This window comes from Phoxinus phoxinus, assembly GCF_949152265.1.
Source record: "Phoxinus phoxinus genome assembly, chromosome: 8".
NCBI lineage: Eukaryota > Metazoa > Chordata > Actinopteri > Cypriniformes > Leuciscidae > Phoxinus > Phoxinus phoxinus.
Window position 1 is genome coordinate 24,833,644 of NC_136883.1, and position 18,612 is coordinate 24,852,255.

Below are 18,612 nucleotides of genomic sequence, written 5' to 3' on the forward strand. Positions count from 1 at the left end.
CTCTTGTTTAGGAGTATGTGAAGGTCCAAGGATGACCTACATATGATTGCTTTGTGTTGTTTACTGTTGCTTAGGAATATCTAGATGTTTTGAGTAGGCCGATGGTCCTTGCAGATGCTAAACAAGTGCAGTGGACCAATGTTTACCTGGACGCTCTGGTACAACCTTTTTCAGCAAACGTCATGGAAACTATTTAAAAAGTGTTATATGCTTCATTGTTTTCTGTGTTCTCTTCATGACCTCAGGAGTTGGGCTTAGTCATCACAGGCACACTACCTGTGTTCAACAAGACCAAATCCAGGGTGGGAGGATCTGGGAACCAGGTCAGTCTATCCTTTATCTGGATGTTCCAGCCTGTTTTCCTAGTAAAATAGTTTGGAAGCACTCACACATTCTTTATTATTACTGGCTTATATCAATTATAGATAGACCTATGTATTAAATACAGTACACTACCATTCAAGAGTTTAAGGTCGGTGAGATGTTTTTTTTTTTAATTCTCTTTTTTTTCAAGTCACGTATGCTTTCCAAGACTAAATGTATTTGATAAAATACAGTAAAACAGTACTATTGTGAAATATTATTACAATTTAAAATAATGGTTTTCTATTTGAACATATTTTAAAAGTCATTCATTCATCATTACCCCAGTCTTCTGTCACATTACTCTTCAGAAACCATTCATAAATGCTGATTTGGGAACATTTCTTAGTATTACCAATGCAGAAAATGGTCATGTCAAATTAATATTTTTGTGGAAGCTATGTTACTTTTTTATCAGGATTCTTTGAATAAAACATTCTAAAGAACAACCTTTATAAAAATATAATATAATAATAATTATAATTATAATATTTTTTAACACATTTTTTTTTTCTGAATAAGTGCTATTTTAGTATTAATTTCTATAAAAAAAAGACGAAATCCTACTGAACCCAAACTTGAATGGTAGTATATATAGTGCTTGGTAAGTTTGCATATATCAGCAGTATTTAAATGGTTCCATCTGGGCCACGGGACATAATTGCGCCATTTTACCATTAAAGCGAGCAGTGCGTCAAAACAATGGTGCTGTACACAGCACAAGTGCTCAGGATCGTTTACAGTAATAATTTTCCGGCGCTACATCCTCCAATATTTTATCCAGTGCTAAACAAGCTTCATTAAAGCCTTTTCCGCTCTGTGCGCGTCTCTCGCGCTAAAGACGTAAAGCGCCACATTAAGAGCTGTAGATGACGTGGTTATTTTAACAACAGTAGCAGGAACACGGTGAGCAGCTTAAATCTTTTGCTTAAATCCTGCAAAAAACGAGAATGCAGCAAATACTATTATTTTTATCTGTCATACAGACTCCGTTTAGGCCTTTAGACATTACTTTTTTTTTTTCATACATTTAGTATTATTAATCAGCTTATTAAGAGCATTTCATAATAAACTTATTAATATCATAATTATTAATATTATTTAGACATGCCAAGGGAAGACAAAAAACCTTAAAACTTTAACTTTGTTTTGTGCCCATGATGAGAGTTTTAGTTTGTTTTTAGTAGTTTATTAATGATTAAAAATGGTCCATACTTTTCTTAAGAGGTAATACCTACTATGTTTCATACACGTAGGATATATACTTTATACAGGTATGATAAAAAAAAAAAAAATACTACTTTAGCTCTTGGGGCCCAGTATTCTCATATTTTGATGACTATTTTAAATGTTTCGGAATTTTTGTATTTTTTTTCTTCTTCAAAGTACTACGGTTGCCTCGATGGAAGGACCAAAAAAGTATTGTCCAGACCTCTGGGGAGGAAATATAGAGACGGATCTCTTGGAACTTAATTTGAATACCGCTGGTACACATGAATGTACCTCAAAATGTATTTTTAAAATTAATTCTATATATGTAAAAGGTTTGCATATCGTCTTACACTAACAGTGGCCCATATAGAAAATTAATTTTAATATGTTGTATTTTGATATTGTTATATATATATATATATATATATATATATATATATATATATATATATATATATATATATATATATATATATATATAAATACGTATATACCCATTTTTTTTATATGAACACAGGTCTCTAACTGAACAAAGAAGTACATCATTTCCAATTGTGCTCTACAAGTCAGTAGCGGGAATATAACATTCGAATGAACACAGAACAGAACACCAGATGTGTCATTAACAAACCCAATTCTCTATTAATAGCTCGATGCTTGGAACAAACTTCTATTTTTGTCACGTTTAATGGGGATAAAGCTACTACTGACGCAAACGTGTAAACTTCATTATCTCTTGAATGTATTAACCATGCGGTCAGTGACCTTCTTAGGAACACTACGATAGTAACAGAAATGGAAAATAAATATCATAGAGTATCTTATCCTACACGTTCCCAGTTGGAGGTCAAAGGATCAGTACGTTGTCTTCTAAACCGCTTGACCCTCTGCAAGTCGCCATTACTTTCCGGCTCGCTGACTGCGTCACTGGGTTCTTTGATAAGTTTAATATCCGTTTCCAGTATGGATGACGAGAAGCCATTTAGACGTGACACTTTGTAACTTTGCAATGTTTAGTGGTTATTTTTGTTGAAAGTTGAAAAGGTTTGCATGTTGTTGTTCTACTAACTCTTATTAATTTGCAACTACATGTCAACTAACTCTTATTATAATATTAGTAGACTGTAGGTTTGGTTTAGTAGAATATATATATATATATATATATATAATTGTCAGTAGAATGTCTGTTGGGGGAGCATCAAAATAAAGTGTTGCCAGATATTATGCAGACAGTCTACTTATACTTTGATGAGAGTTAGTTAACATGTACGTAGTTGCAAAGTTACTTATAGTTAGTAGAATGTCTAAAGACGACTATCGAAATAAAGTGTTACCCATGTTTGTTTGTAAATGTCTCTTGTAAATTTGCTTGCATGTCAGAGTGGAAACTTAGTGTTTTTGATTTCTCTTTTAGCATCAGAACCAGTTGATTTTAGGTGTGATTGGGGTGGACGTGTCTCTCGATGACATCAAAAGATTGACGCCCCGCTTCACAGTGAGTACCTGAAATGCAAACAATTTCAACTCAAATACTGTCAGCATTTCATCTGGTTGTTGTTCCAGTCTCATAAAAAGACTAAAAAGGGGCCTATTTAAGGGATTTTTTTTGTTTTGTTTTATACCTAAAAGCTGAACCTTCTGTGATTATTTACTCTAGGACTGCGCTGACTGAAGAACTTTCTAGTCATCTAGTAGTCGTTCATTTAAGCCATTAGTAGACTTATAGCACGTTTATATTAATTTAGTTTCTTAAACATATATACTGAAGAGAATACTAAACCATAATGAGCGTTTAATATATAGACGTAATATAGCCTATTGTGCTCTCAAGTGCATGCATAAAGCTTGCCGCAAAGCGCCAGCAAAAGTAATGATTATTATCAATGTGTCTGGGGAAAAAATAGCAAGGATACATTTAAATTATTTATTAGTAAACTAGTATTACTTATCGGTATCGGTTGCAAAAATTAAGATGATGCTGACTCGCCATCCCGGTTGTAAAGTGGATACGCCTATAGAGAGAAATGCAACTTTCATACAAATTACATAAACAAGTATTTCTTTTCAATTTGAAGTGGTTTAAGTTGAGACACTACAGGTGAATAGGGTAAAAATTTGTATGTTTAATTATACAAATTATGCATTATCTCATTAAATATGCACGATTTTGCATATATTTTTGGTTGATAGATCTGAACATATGATAAAGCCAGGTGCAAAATTCTTTTCTTTTTTCATTTAGTTTACACACAAGATTCAGGATATATGCTTTCATTACTTAGGAAATCAAAATATACTGTCCATAGCCTTAAAAAATAGATTTTTGCCATATTTTTTTATTAAAATGTCACAGAAATCAGGCCAATAATGATTTATTAACAAATCCCTCTGAAAATATCTTCAGAATACTGCTAAGTGTATAACTGGAAAGTTTGGTGTACATATGGTTCTAAATAGGCTGCGATGTGTCACTGGAGAATGACAAAAAACTCATTTTGAGAAAACGGCATTTAAAGATTTGCAATGTAAGAAATCATACTTTTTTAGTGGAAACACTTATTTACAGACACAATATCTTATCAAATCATCAGCAACAACAATACAAACCACCTAAACTTACACATCAAAACTTATAATATAGCATTTATGGCCTTCAACTGAACAGAACCCCAGTCAAAAACACACATCAAAATGTCAGAGCACGTCACGTGATGCGCTTCTGAATGAATCACGTTGTCAGAAATTGACATCAGCCAATGAGATTTCGCTTTTAGAGTTAAATGCCCCATTGTACTTTCACGATTGGTTGCTGATAAAAGGGAAATTACCATATTTGGATCCAACAACATTGTACAGGAGAGTGCTTTCCAACAGTATATGTGATGACAGGGTGCAGGCAGCGATCGCGGAGCAGCGTGTTGATTTAGAACGCCAACTTTTGTTGAATTTAGGAGAAATCTACAGACGCCATAGACAAAGTGTAGTAAAATAAGACCTAAATGTGTATTTTGGATGTTTTTTTTTTCACCACAAGTCTGAAAGAAGACATGTTATTGAAGTAGGGCTGGGTATTGATTCAGATGTTCCAATTCAATTCGTTCTAATTTCGTTTCGATTCTCGATTCTAAATTCGATTTCGATTCCCGATTCGACTCAATGAATTTATATTTAATACAAATCCTATATTCATTTAAAAAAAACGGTGAACATAAGTTTACAAGTGGTTAATTAATAAAAAGAAATTAAGAGCCACAAACCTGTATATTAAACTCTTTTTATTTTAGGTACACTTGGGTACATTAAAACCCAACTTCAAATGCATACAATGAATAGACAGGATTTTGATGCAAGATGAAAAATTGATGTTGAAAATTGGACAAGTAAGAATAGTCGCATGCCTTGATCAAACAGGATCAGGTTATTTTATGCTTAAGATAAAACTAACATAAAATCTCACAGCATTAGCTGTAACATGGAGGCTGCAAGCCTATGAACTGTAGGAAAACTAATACTGTCTTTTGGGTGATAGATAAATAAAAATGGGAAAAATAAATTTTTGGCCTTTGAGAATCGATTTTAAATCAACCACATTAAAAAAAATCGATTAAGGGAAAAATCTATTTTTTTGCCCAGCCCTATATTGAAGACACATAGCCCAAAATCTCAAAATTGACTGTTGACTGAATGTTTTTGCCTGCCGTGTCTCACCTTAAAAGTAAACATTTCAAGCTTTCTATATATGTATTTCTCAAGCATGGTTGGCAAGATGCCTATACGCGGAGTTTCGGTTCATTTTTGTGGCGCGCTCCACAGAGGTGGCAGAAAGCAAAGCGCATCCTGTTTGTTTTCTTTATTTTACAAAAGCACAATTTGATGTTAATGTGAGCTTACCCAAATAAAAGTAGTTTCGAATGATGTATTACTCATATCTGTATGACCAAAAATGACTGGGTATTTTAAGTTGTTTCCACTGTTGTCAGGAAACACTGGAGAGTGATCGCGCCGGCGCCTCCATGCCATGAAGCGTGCTAATACTTTAGCTTCCACATTAAATCTGCGCCTAATATCTAGGTTAACGTAAAAGCGAGCGGCCAAGTAAAGTTTTGAGGTCAATGGATAATATGCAAACGTTTAGATTATTATTATTTTTTCTGTAGGATTATGTGACCCCAACGACTGGACCCTCCATGCTGAAGATTCAGCTTTGCTGTCACAGGAATAAATTACATTTTTAAATATATTCAAATAAAAAAAATGTTCATTTTAAATTGTAATAATAATTTTACAATATTACTGTTTTTACGGTATTTTTAATAAAATATGCATGATAGTCTTCTAAGCATTTAATAATCTTACCAACTGCAACATTTTTAACAGTAGGCTAGTGTAGAATAAAATATGAAGTGTCAGATGTGTCGTACCAGTTTGACGTCAAACACGAGACGTGAGAATTGTATGGCTTCAAATGACTTGGAATATAGTGCATAAATCACACACACTAATTTTATGGGGCTTTTATGATACTTTTTTCTCAGGTTTGGTGCTTGACAGCCCTATTCACTTTCATTGCATGGGGAAAAAAAACTTTAGAAAAAAGAAAATCTGTTTTTGGGACGGCGACGAACGACGACTAGTTTTAATTTAGGGTGAACTGTTCCTTGAACGCTAAATAATTCGATTTATAAGGGAACAAAGTGAAACTCATGTGTTAGATGTTTTCTTTACAGACTCTTTGAGTCGCTGTAATAAGAATAACACGGCATGCATAAGATAAATGCGCTATTGTTCTGCGGTCTGCCGTCTTGCGGTTTCGCCTCCTTACAGTAAGATCGCTCTTAAGAGGACGTAAGCCCTTGTACATTACATCTGTTTGTACTTACATTTGATTTGTAAATGGTTGTGATTTTCTGTTAAGCTCAGAGGAATGTTTCCAGATGAACCGACACATTTGATTAACGCTAAGTGCTCAGGGGTGATTGACAGCTCGGGTCGGCGTTCTCAGGGGATATTAGACAGTACCCCGCTAGTGAGGGATTAACCACCGCATCTCTGAGGAACCAGGTCCATTTGGTCTAAGCAGGGATTTGGGTTTGATGGTGGTCTTCTTATTCGATGTGTCCTCACTATTCTCCTTTTTCCGTTTTGTTTATTTCAGATTGGTCCTAATGGATATTATTTCGCAATTGACCCTAACGGTTACGTGCTGCTCCATCCAAACCTGCAACCAAAGGTACCGAAGCATTTTTTCCACCCACATACCTCAAATATGACATCACAGCACATTTATGACAGAGGAAGAGGTTTTAAGGCTGCTTGTGGTGGAGAACCATGACATGCTTGTCTCATGTTAAAACGTTTCTTGCTTGTTTGACATCTATTTGACAACGTCTGTAGTTCTTGTATCTCTCTCTCTCTCTCTCTCTCTCTCTCTCTCTCTCTCTCTCTCTCTCTCTCTCTCTCTCTCTCTCTCTCTCTCTCTCTCATTCATATATATATATATATATATATATATATATATATATATATATATATATATATATAAATCTTTATCTCTTATCTCCCCTTCATTGTTTGTGTAAATGTGCTGCATATTTATGTTCATTCTGACCTCTTAAACCATGTGTTCATGTGCACATTTATATCAAGAATGTAACCAAATTTTGAATATCACGCCAAATTGAAATCCGAGTATTGAGTACGGAGTATTACTATTCTGAATATTCTCCTTCCCAATAGAGATGCTATATTAGATATGACATGGATGTTAAATTAAATATAGTGTCTACTGGCGACCTAAAGTCTATTTATTTTGGAGAAATAAGCACCATATACACTACCTTTCAAAGGTTGGGGTCAGTACGTTTTTTTTTAGGGCCGGGACTCGATGAAAAAAATTAATCTAATTAATTAGAGGCTTTGTAATTAATTAATCGAAATTAATCGCATTTTAATCGCATATAAATATTTGACCTGAGAACAGTGAGAAGTAATTTTTTCACATGGATTTTTAGTATACCATTGAATAATGACTGAATACATAAGCTTAAGCAACAAAATATTGTTTATTTTTGTTTAACCAAGTCCAGCAGACCAGTGCTATTTTTGCCATTAAGTGTAACGTTAGCAATAGCCGTTCCGAATTCCTTGTTGCACAGCTCACAACCATGCTCTTATAGGTTGTAAATAGTTTTTTCTTTGACACTGGTGGCTCATCCGATTTTGTTGTGTTATCCTCCTCGTCCGTCTCTCCCCCAATTTCACACAATAGATGTAAATAGAACATTTTTAAAGCTAGCTAGCAACTGCTCACGCTGTTTAGTCCTGGATGTGTGTTGATGCGCGCGACCGACCGACCGACCGACAGCACAGGCAGTTGCTAGGCGATAAGTTGAGCTTCCAATCAAATAAAAGTAAACGCCTGGCATTGGCCAATCCACTGTTTTACCCGTTTACGGACACAGGATTGGATGTAACGTTACACAACCATGAAGAAAACAAAGTAACAGTAGACGGAAACGGTTTAATTTGAAACCAGGAAATTCTACTTTAGAAGTACATTTTCACACAAAAACGGGAAAGAATAGTTGGTGCTCCAGTATAATCGGTCCGCCTAAACTTATCCAGTGAGAAACGTTCCGCGGTGCAAAAATAAGTGCGATTAAAATGCGTTAAAAATGTTTAACGCGTAATTTTTTGTGTCATTAATTAATCTTAATTAAAACGCGTTAAAGTCCCAGCCCTGGTTTTTTTATTTATTATTATTAAAGAAATTAATTATTTTATTGAGCAACAATGAATTAAATTGATAGAGTAACCGTATACTTTTACTTTGTTACAAAAAAAGTATTAAAATAAATGCTGTTCCTTTAACTTTCTATTTCTCAAAGTTTCCTGGAAAGAAAGAAAAACATCACTGTTTTCAACATTGATGATAATAAGTTTCTTGAGCACCAAATCAGCATATTAGGATCATGTGACTATGAAGACTGGAGTAATAATGCTGAAAATTCAGCTTTGCCGTCACAGGAATAAAATACATTTTAAAACAGTTATTGTATGTAATGATTTCACTAAATAATAAATTAAAAGTTCTGTCAAAAAACTCTAAATGGTTTGGTGCAGGTCAATAGGTGCTTAACTCGATCTGCTTGCAATCACATCTTTCTGTATAAGGCACAGCTGATTGGATCCTGCTGTATCAGCAGCCAATGAGCTCGCTGCCCAACTTTCAAATACTTGGTCAGCGTCTGCGTAGCAGTTTGCAGTGCGCGTTCAGAAACCCTCCACCTTCCCCAGCTCCACCTGTATAGATCTGCTACAGGTAATTCATGTACAGCAGCAGCACGTCTTACTTGCTCACAGCAGCATGCCCTGTACTTGCTCTGCGGCAGCAGCAATAACAGCAGCAGCTGTGTAGTATAGCAGATCTATTTCTCCAAGACCAAACATATTAACATACCATGCCAAAACCTTCGAGAGTTATCATGACATAACTGTTTTACTGCATTTTTGATCAAATAAATGCAGCCTTGATGAGTGTAAGAGACTCCAAACTTTTGAACTATATCTAGAGCTGTGCAAATCTTATCATATAATTAATTTAATTTTTTTCTCAATATTCTATTGATGCTTGTCATTGTATCAGTATTTTTATTTTATTTATCTTCCACAGTTCCACCACATATCAACAAAAATATTTAGTAAATCATAATTATGATATATTAAGGTAAAGATAAAAAGTCTTAATTGCAATATTTAACCCTTTCACACGTAAGTTTAAAATATTCTAACTGACCCCCCCAGCGTGAGTTTTTCAAGGCGACCGTTATTTAGAACCTGTCACTTTATCGTTTCCATGGTGACGCGTCATTGCTTGTCACGTGACACAGCGCAAACACAACACCGTGCTGAATGAATGATGATCTGCTTTTATGTAATTTTCTCTTTTTGATTCAAAATATTCAAAAATATGTTAGATATAGCATGAAACACAGATATTCCGATAGTCAAATATGTGTATGTGGATGTGTTTGGTTGTTTAAACACTTTTATAACGATCGCGTTAGTTGAGCTGTATGCGCGATGGGCGGCGCCATGTTAGTTTGTGCTGGATTTACAACACGTCAATTCCTCCACTTCTCACGAAATACATGAAAGTAAGTGGCAGGTTAACTGGGAGAAGAATAGGGTAAAATGTAAAGCTACTTACACATTGTGTATCTGATATGAATAAAACATGTCGTCTTATTATGATGGAAAGGATTATTATTGGCGCTTCCATAGACATCTGTGTGTATTTTACAAACTCAAATTCATTGGTTTGCTAGTACTTATGTGATTTTAAATGCCTGAAACCTAAAATAAACATTATGTGGTTGAAAACACTGAATAGTTGTGATATATGACAAGCGCGAGCACGTCCATCTCTGGCTCAGCGCCAGCCAACGCGCGAAAGCACATTTGAATTTAGCAGTTGATCACGTGATGCGCTGACCGTTCTAATCACACCGGTGTGATCGTACGCTCCAGGGATCAGCCAAGACTGATCACACGGGTGTGATCGTACGTGCGAAAGGGTTAAAATAATAATTATGACCAAAATTAATGACAAAATTTGACACGTTTGCCAATTTTACAGATATGTTGTAATATTTGTCATATTTATTTGTGTTATTTGACGGATATACAGTAGGTTTTAATATAGGTGATGCATTGAATTATGTGCTGCACATTGCAATACCCAGCCCTAATATTATCCCTTCTGTTTTTCTTCCACTCATACGTTTTTATAGTTAAAACCATATTACATTTGTCTATCTTATGAAACAAACAGGAAGATCAAGCAGCTGCGAGTGATTCAGGTCATATCATTATTGACAAGTGTGTATGACCTCATATGTAAAGCTGTAGATTTAGAATGTATGAACATGCATTTGCGGTGTGTAAACAGGCGCTCATTTAGCTTTTCCTTTGGATCGGAGCATGCAGCCCCTCTTTTGGGTGAGCTTTGCACATAACCTTTGCAAATCGCCCAAAGTAATGCATGTGCTTCTGGCAGCGAACCTGCATATATGTTTCTCAATGCAACTTTACATATCAGTCTATTTGCAGGTCCCTTTGATTCTGGTATCCCACTACACACATGGGCCGGTCTGTATTTCATCTTTTAAATAAAGAATGTGAAGGAGAAAAGAGATCACGTGTGTGCGTTCAGGGTCATAGTTTATCCTCAGTCTGGATGGTAAAAGCACCGTCCATCACCTAGTCTCAGACAACCCCAGCCCACCATGACACCCTCGCAAGTTAAGGAGGAAAATGCATTAAATATATTACGTCTGGTCGGACATAGATTGCAAATCGTTTAGACATTTTCTGATTTAAGCTCAATGGGCAATCGCAAAGAGTTATACATGTGCAGGGCTCAACAATAAGGAGGACTCGGGGGGCCAGTGTAAGATCTTACGTTCATCGTAAACATTTGTTTTAGTTTGATGTGTTTATGTTATGCAATTATGCTAATTGAAGGATGTATCCAAGGTAATGTTATCTCGCCTGCTAATGTTGTACTTTGTTGGAATTTGTTGCGAATTTGACTGTGATCGTAATGTAAGTGTCAAACAAACCAGTAATGTTTTGCACCATACTGTATACCATTCATTTCTAAAAAAAGAGAGTTTGAAATCATAGTTATATGGAGTTACATGTATATGTACATTTTATGTTTTTATTATTATTGTTAATCAAAAACCTTTTGAATTAGCTCTATTATTTTATCAATTTTATTAACAAGTTTAACAGTTAAAAATAATGTCTTACGTCTACTTTTAGCAGTGGTGATTATAGAGGAGTAGTATACTGTGCAGGTGACATTAAGAGCAGACTTTTATTTTAGCTGGTGACAATTAGCATTGTGATAATTAGTAGTTTTGTGAAGAGGTTCAGAAAGAGGGAAATCAAATCTGACTGTTTTCAGCTTATTATCAGAAATACCTGTTTGTGAGCCCGAGACAGAGGCATTATTAATTCCTGAAGTGCAAACAAGATCAAGTGTGTGACCACGGCAGTGAGTAGGAAAGTCGGCATGTTGTACAAGACTGAAATGATCCAAAGTTAATGTAAGGTCATTGGCATTAGAACAGACAGAGTCAAAAGGGATATTGAAATCACCAAGCAGGATAACATAAGAGGATACAGCATAGGCCAGAGTAAGTAGTTCATTGAGTTCAGAGACAAAAATTTAACAGAGACTTAGGAGGACGAAATATTAATATGATCCATAACTCTACCAGGCGATGCAGTAATGATGCTGAATATTCAGCTTTGCCATCACATGAATAAATTACATTTTATAAATATGATTAGAATTTAAAATAATTATAATTGTAAAATTATAATAATATTTCAAAATATTTATACATAAAAATTAAACAAACTTTAACCCCCAAACGTTAAAACAGTAGTGTATATATTTTTTTCCTGATGCATATAAAAGATTCAATAGTAAAACATTATATAATATTTTTGAGAAATTTTATTTGAGAGATTTCTTCGCTCTTTTATCTGTCTATGCTTGAGAACGCCTGTTTTGTGAGTTCGGGCAAGTGCTGAAACATGTCAGTGTTATTGCTGAAATTTTAGGTCAGAGACATACAATGTTTGCTGTTAAATATACACAAAAATAACAAAGCTCCAGGTCTTATATATGGAGAGTATTAACTTCAGTCCACAAGCCTGTCAAATCAAACATACAGAACACATTTCCATCCTTGGCGTCAGTAAGAACGAGTGTTATGACATATTTCCATCTTGCCTCAAAGATCCATCCTCCAGCTTTTGGTTTAAAAGAAACAACATAGACTCTGAGGTTCCTTCCCCTCTCTGTCGCTTCGGATGGGGAAAGCCTTTGAAACCCCTTTACCGAAACAAACTCGTAACATACTTTGCAAACAATGCTCTTTTTAATGAGCTCATCTATATTGGTAAAGGCAATAAAAAATGCAAGTGCCATTACAAACATAAACGCCAGTGTTATTGCTCCCAGCGGACTCCATGTGCGGAGCGGTTGGTTTTTACTTTAGTTTGGCGAGCCGACTCTGATCACATCTGAAGGCTTGATCTCTCAAGGACAGATGTTGAGATGCGATCGGGTACGGCCGCAGATCAAGCAGGCTGATTGAGAGAGACACATAGGCATGGATTGAATCTCTGAACCGTGGATGCCATACTTAACCCTGAGCAGCGCTGATATGCAAACACAAGCCCCTAAACCATGGGGTGCCAGATCTACTGGAAACAGTTCAAAGTGCTCCACCAGTATCCAACGGTGCAAAACACATGACTGAATTTGTCGGCTGAAGTTAAGAGAAAGCCACCACTTCGAACGAACTTTGGAGAGTCTTTCAGGGAGACTTTGAACACTGCAGGAAGAGCTAATTTGATTTTGACAGTGTAGAAATTGAACAAACCCTCATAGTATGTCAGCCACATGTTGTCTGCTCGCCAGAGAGCCAAATAATTGTGTTCAAACAGTAGGAAGGCCTACACGATGGGAATCGATTTATAGTGTGCACTTTTATTTCTTTCAAATCTTCTCATATGATGGATTGCCGTGTTTTACAATAACAGCATTGTTAACAAGTGTGGTCTCTCTTAATGCTTAAGTCAGTTTTTGGCACCCATAAATAACTCTCTTTCTGTTTCCATGCACTAAAATCCTCTCCATATATCTCATTAGAACAGGATTCAGAGCCGTCACCGCAGGCTAAGTAAAAAGCTGGCTCTTACGTTCCCTGAGGTGAGACCATGCAAACTGTGGTAGATCCAGTTTGTCTGTTCATAGAAATAGAGAGAAATAGTGCTAAATAGCTTGTTTAACTCTTTATAGTTGTAGTATGATATCTAGTATGCCTACCTAACCTTAGAGGTCTTGTAGTGTATGTATTACTCAAAATCATTACTGAGCTCATTTGTAGTTTCAGAACTCAAAATCTCTGGGTATGTGATAGTTATGTTACGCTACATATAGCTACATTGTGTGCATGACACATATGATTGAATGGAATAATTTTTTATAATGATTGCATAAATATAATTTGATCAGTTCAAAAGTTTGGGGTATGAGTTCATGTTTCTGTGTCAAGGCTGCATTTGATCAAGTAAAAAACAGTAATATTGTGAAATATTATAACAATGTTAAAAATAATATATATATATATATATATATTTTTAGATTTTCAGCAGCGATTACTCCAGTCATCAGTGTCACATAATTCTTCAGAAATCATTTCAAAATGCTATTTTGATACTCGTTAAGTATTATTTTCAGTTATTATTTTTATAGAAACTGTGATGCATTTTCCCCAAAAATTATATAATTTAGAAATGCAATTTAAATGTCTTTTTTGATGATTAAATGCATTTCTGAATTAAAGTATTAATAATAAAAAATATTACTGAACCCAAACTTTTTTACTGTAGTTGCATAATACTATAAATCTAATATATATATATATATATATATATATATATATATATATATATATATATATATATATATATATATATATATATATATATATTATATATATATTAATTTGTACATTTATTTATACACGCACACACGCACGCACACACAGTGGGAACCAGCATTCAAAACACAGCATATGCTTATGATCAGTCATGCTGGTGTATTGAGCAGGGATATGACTTCAGTAAGTGTGCGTAATGGTTATCAGGAGTGCTAGCATGCCATCTGATGTTTGTTTGTGTCTACAGAGTGAGAGTTCACTGAGATATTTCCTGTCTGGCGGATCAGAAAGATAATGGTTTTTATTTGTTCCAACCATTGCCAGATATACTGGAGAGTTCAGCCTAATGTAGCACGTTCAGCACTCGCATCCAATGCATATCTCAAGCAGTTGGTATTCATGTCATGTGCTTGTAATCTTAAAGGATTCAGTAATGATTTCTTCATACGGCAGGTCTGTGTTCTCACTTGACCTCCATTTGTAATGCGAACAACAAAAAGATGATTTACTGTCCAAGTGAAAGCACACGAGTGAAAAATGAGAAGGAGAAAAGGGAAAGGAAAACATTTGCTGAAACGGTACATTGCCTGTCCCACAGTGGCGTTATGGGGGAAATGGACATGCCTGACGTGTTTCGTCAAATTCTGCTGCTTTTTTGGCTACTAATTGGCCAAAAGTTGCCTTTTTCTTCTTTCAACTTTTCCTTTAATTACTACTAATATATATATAAAAAATCTGTATCACATAGATTTATTTAAATAGATCATTTGGATCTCTGATTTTAAAAAAAACAACTATCATACATCTGTTTTGTGTCATATGTTTTGTAATACTGGCATTGCCTGTGTATTTCTGGATAAGGGGGGATTTGGGTGGGACACACTGGAACTTGTATAAATCTTTCTTTCCTGTTTATAAAAATACTGCTGCCTGGTCAACATATTTGGCATTAAAGACGTTTGGACTGGCTAAAGATGGTAACTCGTAAGATTCTTTGACGGCTTTTTAAAATCTTATTTTATGCATTAGATTACAATAGTATATTAAACCAAGTGTCATTTATTGGAAACAAAAATACACACACACACACACACAAAAAAAACCATTTCGGATGTTTTGTTTATAGGTTTAATCTAATAATAGTTGTTTAGTAAGGCATATATATCCAGATAGGTTTAGGGGGCAGTTAAGCATTTCAATTTTAAGTTATCTCAACAAGAAAAGTGCACGATTAATAGAATGGATTTTTTTTTTTTTGCCAGTTATATGCTCAGTGCTTCAGATCAGTAATGTGCATGAGGCCTTTTTCTGCTATGAGTTCTGTATCTCTCCCTTAAAGGGCACCTATTATGACATTTAAAATGTTCCTAATGTTGTTAAGGGAGTCCCCAACAACAGTTTTAAGTGCATGCAATGTCAAAAAACACTTTTGTTTTCGTATAATATGCATTTATTTTTACCTGATTTGCTCACCGACTCCCAATTGATTCGTTCAACGACTCATTTTTCCAAACCCCTCCTTTGCGCAACGCTAATCTGCGATTGGTCAGATGACCCAGCAGTGTTTACATAGATAATACTTATTGTTTAACACGGAGTGCAATGATGCTTTTATCAATTAAATCGTGTTATAATAATGATTATAGTCCACTGCTTTGTAGTTTGTAGTAAAAAACAAAAAATAAGATAAAGAATTTAATGTTATGTTAGCGAGCAAAGCCCAGAGTTCATATTGTAAAAGCACAATCAGTCTTTGTTTGCGTTAGCCCGATGCATAAACATAACGTTTTAACAAAACAAAAAAATGCAGTTACGTTACTACGAGGTATTACTCTGTTTAAGACAACTCCGAAAACAACGACAACACTTCACATATCTCAATACAATTGTCATTGAAGACCTAGAAGCTAAACGGTGCTTACACAACAAACAAAATAATTATTAAGCATGCTACATAAAACATAAAAGCAACAATTATTAATAACACTTACAGGTTGTGATACGGAGGAGGAAGCTGATGCAAATGCACTTAGAAATGAACCTTCCTTCAATATCAGCCGGCTCACGAATCCAAGTTTGATTGCATTTAAAAAGCAATCGTCTTCAAAATGGCGCGACTATACTTCTGTGGTATAGTTGTATTGTAGCCACTTAGTCTTCAAATGCTCCTCCTTGGGCAGATGAAAAAAGTTGGCTTTTGAGTCGCACTTCAGAACACAGCGTCTCGTCGCCATGAGCCTTGGAGCGCAATAAGTGGGCGTATCGTATTCAAATAACTTGACAAGTTGACGTCATCTAGTCAGAGAAAAAGCTTCGGTCTTCTAACGATTCATAAAAATGACTCCGAGTCGACTCTTACTTTTGAAAGACAATAACTTTGTATACAGTGCACTTTCATATTTCAAACTTTGCAGGATGTTTTTGTTCACTTAGATCTATGTTACACACTACATGAAAGGTACATTTCAAAATTCCATAATAGGTGCCCTTTAAACACTGTAATTAGTGTGATAATAAGGTTAGCCACGTGACTCTCAGTGGTGTGCTATTATCATCACGTTCAAGATAAACAGCAACACCCACATCAGCAGTGACACGACATATGTATGACTGACGTTGGTGCAAGTCAAGCGCGGAATATCTTAGTTTACATTTTTTCACAGTCTACATAAGAAGTGCCAGACATAGTTTTCATATGTCTCTCTCACGCTCTGCTAGATTGAGGCATGATGCCGACACATGTCAGTCATATCTGGACGATATGTGAGTTCCCCCGGGGGGGCGGTAGTGGAGCAGAGGGCGACCCCGACACTTTGAAATCCTTCCTCAGTTTTGTCTGTCTCTCATTATGCTCCTGTTTCATATTCAGTGCTTTTCCTTTGATTTCCTTTTCATTTCTTTCTCATTTATACTGTATGTTTCTTTCTTTCTTTCTATAATCTGATTGTTTTGTCTCGTCTCTGTTTTTGATTCTCACATATTTGTTCTTCTCATCCTTATCTCTGCTCGTGTTCACGCTTGCTCTGCTCTCTGCATTTATTCATGTAAGATTCCGACTGCCTCATTTCACGTTATAATGCTTCTTACATCATAGATTTGATGCATGTGCCAGTGTTGTTAATGTGAACAAGATCAATGTGACGAGCAATACAGATGAATGAAATCATTCGTTTCCAAGAGCAAACATTGTTTCTTGGACTTTACAGAAACAGAATATATTACCTCATAAACTGGAACGAGCCTGAGTTTTTTTAAGCAAGCCAGATTTTAATATCTACATGGTTCTTGCTCAAAAACATGAATCATAATTTAACAACCACAATGTAATGAAATGGGAATTCATGCGAACAAACATGTTTACAAATTGTCTGCACTTTATATTTTATAATACAATACATGTAGATGTACTGGTTAAGTCCGGAAAAAAAGAGAGAAAAAGATTTTCATGCAAGTAATTTTTTTTTGCAGAGGTAAAGAAATATTCACTTGTTAGTGTGCAGAAACAATCTTCTACTCGCATTCTCTACATTTCTATATCGTTAAAAAATGTGAATGTTTATGAAAGGGGGACACAAAGGAGATTAAGTGTAAATAAAATAGAGATTTGTTTTTTCCCATGAAAGTATTGAGTTTAATTTATTTTCTTCCTTCTCTGTGTTGAAGAACATATTAATCAGATTTATGCCTCTGTAAATGAACTTTTTAAACACTGTACATTTCTATAGCTCAACAGACACTTTCACTGTGATGTATTGTAGACCTGGAAAACATTAACACTCAATCCAAAGCTGAAAGTAAACTAAAGAGAGAGAGAGAGAGAGAAATGTTAACAGCATTCGGTTCTCCTCTTTAGAACCCCAAATTCCAGGAACCTGTTACACTGGATTTTCTGGATGCGGAGCTGGAAAATGACATTAAAGTCCAGGTATGGCACAACACACCATATATCACCATTATTATTTTATTGCTATATTGATGAAACACCTGAGAGGTTTTGATTCAATGTGTAAACCCTTGCATTATGGTGTTTCGGTAATTAAAAATGTGCTGATTTGTAAGTTGTGATTTGATAGAATAGAATAGAATAGAATAGAATAGAATAGAATGTCTGAGTTTCTTGAAGAACTGTTTAAACCATTTCAGTTACAAAACATGTGCTGAGAAAAACCCTTTTGCTCATGGGATGCATATTTAGCATAGATAGTAGGGATTTATGTGAGTAGTTGACATTAAGCCTGACCACACAAGTCAAGGAACTGTTTTTTTTTTTTTTTTTTTGCTGCACAAAGTGAAATGTAATTGCAGATGAAAATGTACATTGGTATTCAATGAGTTCAAGGAAATATGTTACTCTAAATTCTTGACTAAAACGCTCCAACATTTTTGATGTTATCATAGTTATTGGATACTATTTTGGTAGAAAATTGGCAATGGTCAACACCTCTGTGATTCATATACCATGGTATTTTCAACGTATCTTTAAATTTATCATGCAAATACCGGAGTATAT

The 18,612-nt window shown here is 35.1% G+C and overlaps 1 protein-coding gene across 2 annotated transcripts in view; it reads left to right on the plus strand.

Moving 5' to 3' along the window:
* Positions 1 to 18,612, plus strand: part of LOC307002415 (voltage-dependent calcium channel subunit alpha-2/delta-1) — a 121,827-nt gene that overhangs the window by 72,733 nt on the left and 30,482 nt on the right. Inside the window, exons 15-20 of one of the 2 annotated variants that reach the window (XM_079619997.1) lie at positions 75 to 158; positions 246 to 323; positions 2,990 to 3,070; positions 6,731 to 6,805; positions 13,310 to 13,369; positions 17,971 to 18,027. In XM_079619997.1, the coding sequence (XP_079476123.1) occupies positions 75 to 158; positions 246 to 323; positions 2,990 to 3,070; positions 6,731 to 6,805; positions 13,310 to 13,369; positions 17,971 to 18,027 (435 nt within the window). Of the gene's footprint in view, positions 1 to 74; positions 159 to 245; positions 324 to 2,989; positions 3,071 to 6,730; positions 6,806 to 13,309; positions 13,370 to 17,955; positions 18,028 to 18,612 lie in introns of both variants that reach the window. The other variant, XM_079619998.1, reaches the window with a different exon arrangement.